Source organism: Corvus cornix, chromosome 19 (assembly GCF_000738735.6).
Source record: "Corvus cornix cornix isolate S_Up_H32 chromosome 19, ASM73873v5, whole genome shotgun sequence".
In the NCBI taxonomy this organism is placed as follows: Eukaryota; Metazoa; Chordata; class Aves; order Passeriformes; family Corvidae; genus Corvus; species Corvus cornix.
Genome location: NC_046348.1, coordinates 9,293,697 through 9,307,077, shown reverse-complemented (window position 1 = coordinate 9,307,077; position 13,381 = coordinate 9,293,697). Strand labels below are relative to the sequence as shown.

The following is a 13,381-nucleotide window of genomic DNA, read 5'->3' as shown; positions in this document are numbered from 1 at the left end:
AGCCAAGGCATGATACAGGAAAGGGTGGGGGGAGGAACAGGAGCATTTGGAAGGATCCAGCAAGAACATTATTTTCCCATGTCCAGAAGAGTTAGCACAGAACGGCACTGATCCGTTTCACATATGTCGGAGCCAGAGTTGATGACTGTGGGGCTGAAAGCTGCAGTCCCAGGGAAAATCAAACAGCACTGGCAACTACAGTTGGGGTTAAAACAAGTAAAACAAACAGGGGTTTGTACAACCCATCCAAAACCACTCCTTTCCCAGATTTGGGCTGCACCTTGGTTTGAGAGCAGCCTCCGGAGGTGTGAGAGGTGAAGGCACTGCTCCTTCCCAGTCATCAGGGGAGCAAGGGGTGACAGCAGGGGCAGGCACAAAAAAATTCCTAATACAATATGTTTTCAGCAAGACATTTTTCTCAGGAAGCACCAAGAGACAAGGAAACCAAACCGTTACTCACAAGAAATGTATTTACATTACCCACGAAGAATTCTGACAAATTTGGCAGCTCCACTTACAGTCAGCTCCTCCTGTGACAAAACACCAGCTCAAAATGAACTTATCTGGACAAAATTAGTTTTCTGTGACTGCTGGGAGAGAAGGATAAAGCTTTTTCCTTTGTCCTTTCCTTCCTTGCCCATCAGATGTGGATTCCATGGGGAAAACAGCACTTGTCAGCACCCTCCCTGTTAAAAAGATGTCACACGGCAAATCCATGTTAAAAAATCCATTCATCCACCTGTAGTCAAAAAAAGAAAGATACAGAGAAGCCTATCAAACTTCCCAGGCTGCTTTTAGAGTTTAGTAAAGGTGGAGTTTAATAAATACCAGGTGTAACATCAACCCCCTCTGATGCAGGGACAGGGATCTCATTGCCCAGGAGCAGCACCCCAAAAATCACAGCTGGACTCGATGTGATTAAGGGTCTCTTCCAACCTAAATGGTTCTACTATTCTATAAATTATTCTATAAAGATTATTCTATATTCTATAAAGATTATTCTAGATATAGATAGAATATATATATATATAATTCTATAAATGATTCTATAAAAAATTATTACTCTTGGAGATTGGAGGCTCTTTTTGGTGGAGTTAGAAGTGGACTTGGTGGTTTTCTTCCACGAAGCACTAAAATGAGATGGGATTAAAAAACTCTGCAATGACAGAGAAACAAATGACCTGGGAACTGAGGTGGCTGTGGAAACGTATGGAAATAGGATTTTTAAAGAAAGGAAATATAGGATTTACTGGTAAATTACAAGTACCTGTGGAAAAGGCAATGAAACTCCAGCTGGAGGCACAGCAGGGCCACAGTGACCTCAGCCAGGACACTTTTCCTTCCTGATCTCCTCCAAACTCCTCCTGAACAGACACAGCTCCTTCGAGACAGCTGCTGAGAATGGGAACATGCAGTTTTCATTATGAGGTTTAAATGCATTTCCCAAAAATAACCTGCTGTTTGGGGCTTTTAGTATCAGAAATAAATCCATATACACCGCTAAAACCTGATTATAATTAGTCACACAAGTAAAATTATGAGTGTAATTAACTACAGCAATTAATTGAAAAGCCTTTGGGACATTATTTCCCTTCTTGCAGAGGAATGCAATTTGCATTTAAAGTTACATCACAAAGGGTATAAGATGGTAATCAATTTGGGTTATTTTATTATCTTTTACCTATTAATATCTTCTGAAGTGATTTAGACATCCACTACTCAAATACAGTTTGATGTAAAGGAAACCCAGACAGCTGACACTGTTTTAATGGGTTTTATTTCCCCACAATCCACTCCAAGCTATGTAAACTTTTCCCTGCCCTTCATTTTTTTATTGCCTCACAAAAATATATTGGTTTCCACTGAGTGGAATTACCTTTAGAATGCCACCACCCTTCCTCTCCCCACCTCACCAGGGCTGCTCCTTGCTCCCAGCACACTGAGAGATCTTGATGGATGAGTTTGCAGATTGGGGTGGTTATGAAGAATTTATGAGAGAGAAAGAAAGGCTGAGAAGTTTTACATTTTACTGATTGTGCTGATGTCGATATTAAACTCTAAATAAATCATAGACAATCCCTATCAAGAGTGCAGTATCTTTGTCAACCGGCAATCATTGGAGTTTGTGGTGCACAAAGCTCTCAGCTTTACACAAAATGCTTTTCTTACAGGCAGTAAAACATAATTTTTTGCGTCCTGGAGCCCAGCAGCTACCAGGAAACCTGGGAATAATCCTGGGAGAGCAGCAGTGACCTCCCTGAGGAAAACAAAAGGAGTTTCAATCTTAAAAGAGCAGGATAAAGACAAAAAAATCAACTGTGGAGGTGCTGAGGCTTCTCCAGCCCTGTCAGCTGAGATCTCTGTGAATGATGCCCCAATTTCTATACAGCCCTTCCTGCCAAACACTTCTGAGAAAAGGAGGATTCACCACTCATTTCCATCTCCTCAGGGCTCCAAATCACTGGTACAGCTCAAACATTTTGGGAACCGGGAGCTGGGCCAGTCCCAGGAGTGTGGAGAGAGCTCAGTCCACAGGGCGGGTTGGGAGCAATTGCCAAGGCTCCATTTACTCCAGTGGTTTTATAAACATTTCTTTTATAACTTTTTTTTTTCTGATTGGCAGGAACACGGTGTCTTATCAAGCCCTGCAAAACCAGCTCTGGTATCACCCACACGAACCCCCCCGGAGCGGGTTCCTATTGTCCCCTTGTTACTGTGGCAGTGCCAGGCCGTAAACGGGAAGCTGGGGTTTATGATCCCGCAGGCAGGAGCGCACATGTGATGGAACCAGATTGATTAACTCTAAAAACCCAGCCATTAAAGCTCATAAAACACAAACACTCCAAACTCGGGTGCAATTCCCGCTGCAGCCATGGGGGTGGTGTGGGATTAAGGCGGCGAAGGCCTGGCGGGCCCACGGGCAATCCGCAGCCCGCGAGTTACAAACGCCTCACGGAAAGCTCATGAAAAAGCAAAATGCTGCCTGTCTGATCTTAGCAAGTGCTGAAGGACCTCAGGGAAGATTCAGCCTCGGGAAAGAGGCATCAGCTTGGTGAAAGCAGCAGCCACACACGAGGGGTTCCCCGAAGGGCTGTGGGACACGGAACCACCTCGGAGAGTTAAACTCCGTGACAGAAGAAAACCAGCGCGCACAGCAAGATCTAGAAAATGAAATTAACTCTTCTAGTGACAGCTTGGACGAGTCCTCTACCTTCAGGAACATCAACATTGGGGGGTAATTTCCTCTCCTCCCATCCCTTGCTCCTTTTTTCCCTTTTGTTTAAAAAAAAAAAATCCCCACCAGTGACAGCAAAATTCAGCCTTACCAAGGATGCAACAAAGACTGGAATGCACAGCCAGGAAATAACCAGGCACATGAGGGGCTCTCCAGCAGGAAACTGCAAAGATTAGATGAAAACAGCAATGTTCTGAAATAAAAATTCAATTAGGGCCCTACCAAAAGAAAAAAAATCCCAGCTAGGGCACAGCACAACTGTGGACATGCAGAAATTTAAGATAATACAAGTGACCAGCCCACAACACATTCAGCTTTTGGTATTTGAAACATTTGGGGAATCCTAAGCAGTAAAATTGCTGGAAAATCTTTGGTACAGCTTGCAAAGGATTGTCAGCATCAGTCAGCTGAGCTCCAGGAGGGATTCTGCATGAAAATTATTGTGGCAAAGGCAACAGAGAGTGATTGAAGGACTGGATTTGTGCAGGTTGCTGTCCAGCTGAGAGGCCAGCACAGCCAGCCAAAATAAATCTGGCCCCTCTCTGCAAGCAGTCTTCCTCAAATGCCTTCCTTTGGAGTAATCTTTTATTTTAAGCAAAATACACAAACAGAAGAAAACATTGTCAGTTTTACTATTGTACACATGAATCAAAAATATCCACTATAATCATCACCAAAATAAATTATTGTCCCAGTTTGGAATGGTGGAAACTGCAGTTTTCCTTTCGTTCAAGTGGAGGACATTTTAGGGAATGATATTCCTCAGGGATAACATACATTTTCATGGATTTGAGTAAGAGTTATCATACATTTATTTATATTATGGCTGTGCATATTAAATTTAGTACTGTGGAAACAGAACAAGAGCCTTAAGTGGCCATTGTTATGTGAGAGAAATGAAGGATGACACTTCCAAAAGGGCAAAAGCCCCTTAAAACAGCAGCTTTCCATGAAATGAAATAGTAGATAGAATATATTTTGATATTTGGATGACTGTACCCTTGTTCTTCAGGCAGGTAACTCCGTGCAGCATTTCCCCAGTAAAGCACTTTACAGCTGCATTTTAAGGCAGAGAACCCAGCTAAGAAAACCCTTCCCTGTCCCCCTTTTCCCTCTTTTTTTTTTTTTTTTTTTTTTAAGCACAAAGCAAAAGAAGTTTTGTTTAACGGGCTGGAGCAATCAGAGGGATCAGAGCTCAGGTTGCGGACGTGTCAGCTTTTCCACCACTGATCCTGTTCCCCTCAGCCATCCTGCATTTATTTTTAAAAGGTCATTAAGCAAGACACAAAAGGTGAAGTGCAATGTTACAGATTTATAACCTGGCTGGGCCCTGCCTGGAACACAAAGCTCAGGTACAGGAGGAGTCTCTTTGTGCTTTGGGACATCAAAGCTCAGCAGCCAAAGGCAGTAAAAGATATTCAGAGGGGAAATTCACATCTGTGTTCTATCCCTCACCTCGCTTTAATCATCCCTTAGTGTATTTTATTTATTTGAACTCTACCCTTCCTCACACTCAGCTTGGCTTTTGCTGTGTCACAGCACCTGCCACTCACGTGGAAGAAAATTTTAAATTATAACCAGAGGTTTGGGCCCAGTTAAATCAGTTAAACAAGAGATTTTGTGCTAAAAGCTGATCATTCTTCAGGTCACTCTTAATTCTTACTACTTAAACTGCTGTTAGTTTGCCACTGAGCAGCCAGATCTCTGGATCATGTTAAAATCAAAATTTAGAGTCCTCTTTAACTGAGCCACTATTTGAAAATGTACACACTGAAAATAATCACCTTCTCTCTAATAATTCATTCATAATCATTTAAAGAAAAAAATAAAGAACTGGAAGGAAAGGTAAGAAGTTTAAACACCCAGTGTGACATCCTTGCTCACATCTCATGGCCAAGCTGCTCCTCTGATATGCTGCCAACTCTTTATCAAAAAGCTTCCACTCCAACTCTCTTTGTTACCAGTTAAATGCTGGGGCTGCCTGTGCTCAAAGAGTCTGTGGGCCCAGAGATTTATTCCCTGGCGTGTGTCTTTTAAACAGGAACATTTATATAATCAAACCAGGAGATAAAAAGGCATGGCCACATGGCAAGCAAACATTTCCAACGCACTTGCTCCTGAGCAAGGTCACAAACACGAGTGTGTGCTCATGGCCAGTGTGCAGCACCGGGGCCTTCCTGTGTGGAATCCTTTCCTGCCCCTTCAAGGAGTGTTTGGGTACAACAGGAATGGCTTTGATTTAAAGGGGTTTTTTATTCTGTATCAAAAGGAAATTCCAACATTCATCCACCTTTCTGTTCTGCTTGCTGGGGGCTCTCAACACTGAGCCATGGTTTAAATCATCCCCGCGTGAACTGCTGGGCCACAGAGCTCCAGCATTCAGCCAGGTCAGCCCTGGGCTCTGCAATTCCCCTGGCCTGGTTTGAACTGGAGGTGCTGGGGGATGTGCCCCAGGTGTGTCCTGACAGTGCTGAGCTGAGGGGGGATCATCACAGCCCAAATTTACTGGCTCTGCTCCTGCTGAGTATCGCTAAATGTTTGAGTCTGCATCACATTGGGGTATGTTCATCCAGCCCTGCTGCACAGCTCTTCCTCCCTACTCATCCTCCCTCTCTTGGAATCCCAAGATGGTTTGGGTTCCACTGTCCCAGGTTGCTCCGAGCCCTGTCCAACCTCGCCTTGGGCACTTCAGGAACGGGAGAGCCACAGCTGCTCTGGCCAAGCCCCTCATGTCCCCTGCCCTCGCCAGGCAGCGGGGTACAGCTGTCACCCTGTCACCAGAGCCCCTGGAGGAGGGACCTGCCTCACAATGTCCGGGCTGAGCTCTGTAATCACCCTGTTCCTTGCATTGTCTCCTTACTCCAAACAGCACAGAACAAACACCATTTGTAAGGGTTTTGATTTGCCACTGGTGGTGTTGGATCCTGTTTCTGGCTCTGCAGCAGCAGCAGCAGCAGCAGCAGCAGCTTCCCTCTGTTGTTATCCAGCTCCCAACCAACATCCACACTCCAGCTTTCCTGCAGCTTCTCCTTGGGAGGCCACGGTTTATTTATAAGACACATAAATATTTTCCCCAACAAAATGCTGCATTAAATGAAGGCACAGTTTCATTGCATGCTAAACATACAGAAGATTTAACCTAAAACTCTGCTTTCTATATCACATTTCAGCAAACTTTAAACCAGCAGGGATTACCTGGTTACCCAGGGATGCAGCAACTCCTGGACAAACTTCTCTGTGATGTTAAGACTGAGCCAAAGCTGTTGTCCCAAACCTTTTCATTGACTCCAAACGTAGCACATAAACCACCACCTTTCCAATTTATTTGTTGGTTTAGTTCCTTTCTTCAACCTCAGTTTGACCAAAACCTCTCAAATTCATGGTGTAAAAGACAAAATAATTTGCAAGACACTTTGAGGGAATAAGAAGCTGGAGAAGAGTCAGGAAGAATTTGTGATTTAATAATTCTATGCAAAATAATACCTTGGTAAGGGCACCAGGAGCTCCCTGTGTTTCCCATGATCAGGATCAGGGAAAAACAGGATTTTAACCTCACACAGAGATGAGAAACAACACTGAGAATGTTCACAGCAGTCAGGAGAATGTATTTTCAAAATCCAAAAAAAAGTCATCACACACCACAGCTCTCTCAGCCACTTCATTTGGACTTTGCACCCAATAAAAATCTAATGCTGAAAAAAAATTTCAGCAGCACTGAGATAAAAAATATCAGAGTACAGAGAGTCCTGCATTGCCAGCTCACACAAACACTCTGACAAAGGCTCTGAAGCATCTGCTGCTGTTTATTTGTTTTTGCAGGGGAGGGAAGTGCATGAACTCTGACCACCCAAAGCAGCTTGAGACCCACCTTGGGGACACCCCTGTGCTCTCACCACGAGTTTTAAATGCACTGCTAAAAGTTGGGTGAGGTTCAGTCATCAGGTCTGTCTGAAATGACCCTAACTATAAATAAAAGCTGTATTTTGCCATGAGTTTTCCTTATTGGTTTTCTATGCTCGCAACTCCCAGGGAAATTTAATTTCTATCAAATCTAGAAGCAACCTTAATCTGTTTTCTCTTTTGTGACCCATTTTGCTGAAGGGACCTTATCAAACATTGCTTTTCATTTCCAGAAACAGGAAATCTTTTACACATGATCAAGGAAGCCAGAGGCTTGTCCCAAACAAAAGGCATAATCTCCCCAGCTCCTGACAGGTTTTTATTTTCCTGAAACAATAAATCAGCAAGCATGGATGATTGCATTTTACTCACTTCTTGCTTCAATTTACTGGACCTGAGGGAAAAAGGGTAACAAGAGGTATAATTAATATAATTAATATCTACGTGGATGCTCCGGGCCCTGGGCCAGCAGCTGTGCCTGGAGCCCGGCACGTTCTCAGGACATGATCACAGCTAACAGATAAATCTGGCATATTTTGATACTTAGATACAGGGAGAGGCAGGGATACAGCCTCCTGTGTCAGCCCAGGGGAAGGCAGGGAGCAGGGGGAACAGCAGCTCCAGAAGGGATCCAACACTTGGATCAGGACAGAAAGTGCCTCTGGAGCTGAGATTTCAGCCTGAAGGGAAGGGACAGTGGTCACTCCTGTGGGCAGCAGGGCCCTGCAGGGTTGGTGCATCTGTCCCTCCCCTCTCTCTGAGGGGAATAAGAGGGCTTGGCACAAGAGGTGCTGTCCCTGCTGCATCCTTCCCCTCTCTCCCAGAAGGGCCAAAAGCCACCCCAGGTCTGCAGAAGTCTGACAGGACAGGTGCTTCCACACTTCACACACACAAAGGTACCAGGGAAAATCCCAAGTACAGCTCATTTCCCACTGCTCCCATCTCACAAAACGGGCTCTGCTCATTTCTGAGCCCTCCTTCGAGACCTGCACAGTTGTGATCTGGAAAGCAAAAGGGAGTCAGCAGCAGCAAATGGCTGCAGGTTTGGGCAGGGATGGGATGCCTTCATCTCTTTCATGTCCCCTGCTGCACTCCTAAATCAATAAAAGCTTTACCACTTACAGCAGCACGTATGAACATCCTTGGTAATTAGAGTTTCTCATCCTTTTAAATTCCACTTTCAATACCTCAAAGTCTTAACAGAGGAAAATTCATGATAGGAACGACTGTCACCCATATTCTTTATATTGAAATTAAAATTTCAACATTGAAAATGCCCAAGTGACTCCAGTGACACCATGGGGTGACCACACTTGGTAAGAATGACCAATGCTCTGAGAATTGATCACCAGGCAGGGGAGGTGACTGATGAGAAAGCGTCACCACCCAGTGCTGCACTGACACACCCATCCCAGCCAGAGATGGCTTCACTTCCAGAGACACTCTGGCATCACCCTGGGGAAGCTGGTGTGTGCTAATCCTTGGATAAATACCCATTTAGCATCTTCAAGGCCATAAAATAAGAACAATGGTTCATTTCCAGCTAAACGTCACCTGTGCTTTTGGAAGCGCTCAATAGCCAGGGTGATGAGTGCCCCTGACATCAGCTCTGTGCAGACTTTGGTCTGGTTGCCAACTCAACCAGATCCACTTCCTCCTTGCAGAAAAGCAGGGCTGTAACTGCAGCAGGGCTCTCCCATCACTGTCTGCTCAGGGGAAGGGTCTCTCACTGTCTGCAATCACCAACTACGTGAGCAAACAGCCCTGGCTGCAGCAGGGACACCTCAGGACTGGACATCAGGTACCTGCAGATCCTTCCCAAAGACACCAGAGCAAAACCTTCCTGTACTTAGGGATCACTTCACTGCTGGCATTGTTTTCAAGTAATAAGTGTTATTATCATCAACAAAATACCCAATTTACCTTTTGTAAACAATGCAGAAGCTGCAAAGAATTGCTGGATGCACGCCCACGCTTCAGCTTTTGGATTGACAAAGGCATTTAAGCTTCATGGAAGCAGCACAGACACTTCAAAGCAGGAAAACAGTTATTAAAAATTATCTGACAAGAAGTGACACTTCATCTGCATCCACAGTATTTAATTTGTTGGAATAATATAGTTACAGATAAACAGGTTCACTCCATATACAATTACCAATACCTTTGTTTTAATACAGCTCATATTCCAGTACATCAACACTATTTTATTTACAAGGCATTTATGTACATTAACATCTTTCTAAAGTCAGTGCATTGTCAATAAGTTTTATACAATAATTTACAAAGTGAATGTAGTTAATAGTTAACTTAATAAATTTACTACTAATTCTTGAATTAATTTAATTTAAAAAATTAATTACAACCAATGTAACAAACACAGAAGATCAAATAACATTAGTAGATTGTGCTACCTGCTTAAATAAAACATTTTAAAGTAAATCAGTTGAAAATCTTTCACTTTTCATGGAGTTTGCGGAGGGAGGAGTAGACAAGTGGGTGTTGAAAAAGCTTCTAACCTAGGAATTCACAAGTCATCTTTGCTTTTCTTTAGGCTCAATGTTCAGACCACTTTAAAGATAAAAGACCATAGAGGATAAGGAGCAACACCTGACATGTAAGACGAGACTCATTTTTGGAACAGATCTGCTGTCCCCAAAGAGGCACAACCTCCAAAGGCAGGGAGGGCTCTGCCTGGGCAAAGACAGCCAGACCAGCTGATATAAATTCTTAAATGGATAAACCCCAGATCCTCCTGGAAATGAGAAACTCACTGAAGGTTTGGCATTCTTGTCAAACACCCCAAAATGAACCCAAACATTAATTGCAGAGAACCACGTAAGTAACAGTTTTGTTAGTGAAGGTACAAAAATCTAGAGAACTGGGAAGATGATGTATGACAAAATTACTAAGCTGCTTAAACTCAGCTGAAGAACAAAAGGCCAAAAGAGTGAAAATTTTTATCTTCATTCAGATATGCAAACAATTTAACACTGAAAACGTCTGAAGAAATGCCTGCTCAAAAAAAAACAACCCTCTTTTTTCCAGTCTCTGCTAAGACTCAGTCACACTTCCCCTCATGCAAGAAGCCCCTTGAATTACAGAGCATGTTGCAAGGGCATGGAAAGCAAGTGTGGTTTAATTTCAAGTATTTGCATAACCTGCTGTAACAAAAAAAAAAAAAAAAAAAAAAAAAAAGATAATTTGAAAAGGCAACCAAATTTTGAAAACAAGAAACTGAATTAGGAAACCAATAAAAAAACCCCTCCATCCACGAATGCTACAACAGCTACCTGACAGCCACAGCTTCTTCCTTTGAAATACACAGTGGATATTCACAGCCATTCACTCCAGAGCCCTTACAGCAACAACAACAAAAAACCAAACAAACTGTGGGTTTGAATTGAATCAGATGCATTTTCAAAAGTGCAAATTTCAAAAGCAACACCAGTCATGAAACATAAGCTCAAGCATCTCTCCTTCCAAAAGCTGGGAACGTTTTGTGCAATGTGCACGTTTTAAGACACCGTGAGTGTAATCACAACTACTCTCTCCAACCTGAAGTTTCTTCTTGAGGCAGCTCAAAAAAGTTTGAGCCAGCACTCTTCAGGCAGAAAAGCCATTCCTGAAACATGTTGATCTGCACAGCCAACACGTGGAGAAAACACAAGTATAATAAACCATTCAAGTGTAGAAATTAATCTCTTCTCAAATGATGATTTGGTTGTGCTCCCAACATACAGAAAGAAAGCAACTGACACACATTAGTGGTGGCAAAACTGGAAACTTCTCTTCCCCATGACAATAATTGTTTCCATTTGTGCACTTTTCCTTCTCTTGCCTTCCCTGTTTTGCCAATAAAATGCAATAAAACTGCAGGAAAAAGGAGGTAGCAATATCATGTTGTCCAAAGACAACACTACAAATTGTTTTTCCCCATTACCTTAAACCTAACAAGAGCCTCAGGGGGGTGTTAGAACAGTTGGTGAACTCTACACTACTCTGTTTAGCTCTTTTTTGGATGTTTAATTTAGCTCTTATTTGGTCCTAGTCGGCTTTTCTCAAACCATTGGATTTAAAGGCCGGTGGCAGTCTCAGATGTCCAACATCAGAAACGTTTCGAGCATGTAGTGAGAAAACAGAACAAAACGATACTACTGGGTATTAACTGCTTAACCAGGGGGTTCTTCTTGTGCTTTCAGCTCACAGGGGACAACCACAACCACAAGCTCTTATGGGTCTCAGTCCCACCTTCCCCAAGGGCACACCCCAGGGTTTCTCCCTCAGTCCATGGCAGCCCAGGCTCACTGCAGCACACAGTACTTCTTGTAGTCGGACTCGAAGTCCTCGTCCATGCTGCTCGTGTCTGCCATCTTCTTGCCATCGATCTTGGGCAGGAACTGGGCATAGTCCACCCCCTGCTGCTCGTAGAACAGAATGTAGGCAGAGTCCGTGTCGATCTCATCCGGGTGCAACTCCTGACACAGGGAAAACACCCGGAAAACCACCATGGGATAATTTTGTCACTGTCACTGTGCTTCAAACACACAACTGTTGCCCCAAAAAGTGTATTTTTAACTGGGTGTAACACAAGGAATCCCAATTTCTGTCTCCCTTCTTTGTTAGCTGGCTCCATTAATTACTTGAGAAGTCTGACAATTTTATAGTGATGAATGCAAATACTTAGAAGTGTCAGAACTGAGTTATTCACCAATTGAATACAAACTGCTGCCATCATGGAAATATATTCCTGGCTTTCCATTCTTAGTCATTTTCCCATCTTTGTACGAAACAAGCATCTTCCCTTAACTGTGGGAGCAGCTGATGAACAGATGTTACCTTGGAAAAAACCTCACGTACAATTTCAGTTAATAATTTTAGTATTTATCTGATGCAGCTTCGGAGGTGCTCATGATTTCAAACAGCAGCTCTCCACAAATGTCTGGTTTAATGGATGCTGTGAGGGGTGGAATGGGATGAGCTTTACGGTCCCTTCCAACCCAAACCATTCTGTGATTCTAAGACTTCTTTAGCCAGAATTTCTGATTCTGAATTTCTTTAGCTCTGGGTAACCAAAGCAAAAATTGTTTGAAATAATTAGAATAATTATGTGAAATAATGAGGAAAAGAAGTGCTTTACCTTGCAGCTGCTGTCATTGTAGCAGTACCACTTGTTGTTTGGGTTTTTGGCATAAGTGACATAATGACCCCCTCCCATAATTCCTGAATGGCACTGAAGAAAAACAAAGAAGAGAAGAAATCCTGGATCAAACATCAAATAAATGATTCCCAAGTTCATTATCTCTGAGTGACAATGGCTCATGACAATCTAGACAGCTGGAGCTAACTTTATACACAGAAAGAGAACAAACTAGAGAGACTTAATTCGTACTCAGTTTTACAGCGAATTTATTGTGCTGACTTTTGCTCTCCTTCCCTACAGATCCCTGTGCTGGCACGAACACAACATTTGGTTAAACCAGAGTCCCAAAAAGGCAGTTTTGGCAGAGGAGCAGCCACCTACCGAGATTGCATATAGGTTGTAGATGGGGTTGACCCAGACGTCGTCTCTTTGGTCGTCGGCGGTGTCGTCCTCGCTGTGGTTGTCCCCCTGCCCGTTGCCGAGCGAGCTCTGCTCCCACAGGTACCCGTTGGCCAGAGCCCCCTCGCTGTCCTGCCCGGGGTACAGCTCGCCCTGGCTGCCCCCCAAAGCCTGTCCTTTAGTCAGAGCATCCCCCTGCTCGTGCTCAGCACCGTTCTCTCTGTTTGCAGCCAGATTTTCCTTGCTGCTGGACAGTTTGTTTTTCCCCAGCTGGGGCAGCCGCAGGCGCCCTTTACCTCTCCCCAAAGTCCTTGGGCTGCTGTTGGGGCTGCTGTTTTTACTTGAAGGGCAGCTGGTTCCACTTTTCCTCCCCAAGGATGGAGATGCTAGGACAGAAAACATAGAGATTACTAAGATAGCACAAACACAGTCTGAATTTCTTTTCAAAGTGATTCTTTATAAAACCAACCATTAAACCCCACTCCTTCACTGCAGCTCACGAGTAAGATACAGAAGTAAAAACCCATCTTTGTGCACACACATCCATACACCTAGAAACTGAAATTTAACTCTTTTATGCAGGAGCACATCCCTCACTCTCACCCCATCCCACTTACACAAGTACCAATATCTGTTGTCACTGAGCAACTTTTTAAATTTTCTTTCATTTTTTATGCTAAAGCTTCACTAAGAAATGTTTCAAAGTG

The 13,381-nt window shown here is 43.5% G+C and overlaps 1 protein-coding gene across 3 annotated transcripts in view; it reads right to left on the bottom strand.

Annotated features, from left to right (window-relative positions):
• Nucleotides 1-9,207: 9,207 nt before the first annotated feature.
• The window catches only part of USP32 (ubiquitin specific peptidase 32), a 62,462-nt gene continuing 58,288 nt past the window's right edge, over nucleotides 9,208-13,381 (bottom strand). For all 3 annotated transcript variants that reach the window (XM_039562861.1, XM_039562862.1, XM_019287543.3), the window contains 3 exons: nucleotides 12,657-13,060; nucleotides 12,273-12,365; nucleotides 9,208-11,610 (listed from right to left, as the gene is read on the bottom strand). In XM_039562861.1, the coding sequence (XP_039418795.1) occupies nucleotides 11,437-11,610; nucleotides 12,273-12,365; nucleotides 12,657-13,060 (671 nt within the window). In that variant the 3' untranslated portion in view covers nucleotides 9,208-11,436. The remainder of the gene's footprint in view (nucleotides 11,611-12,272; nucleotides 12,366-12,656; nucleotides 13,061-13,381) is intronic.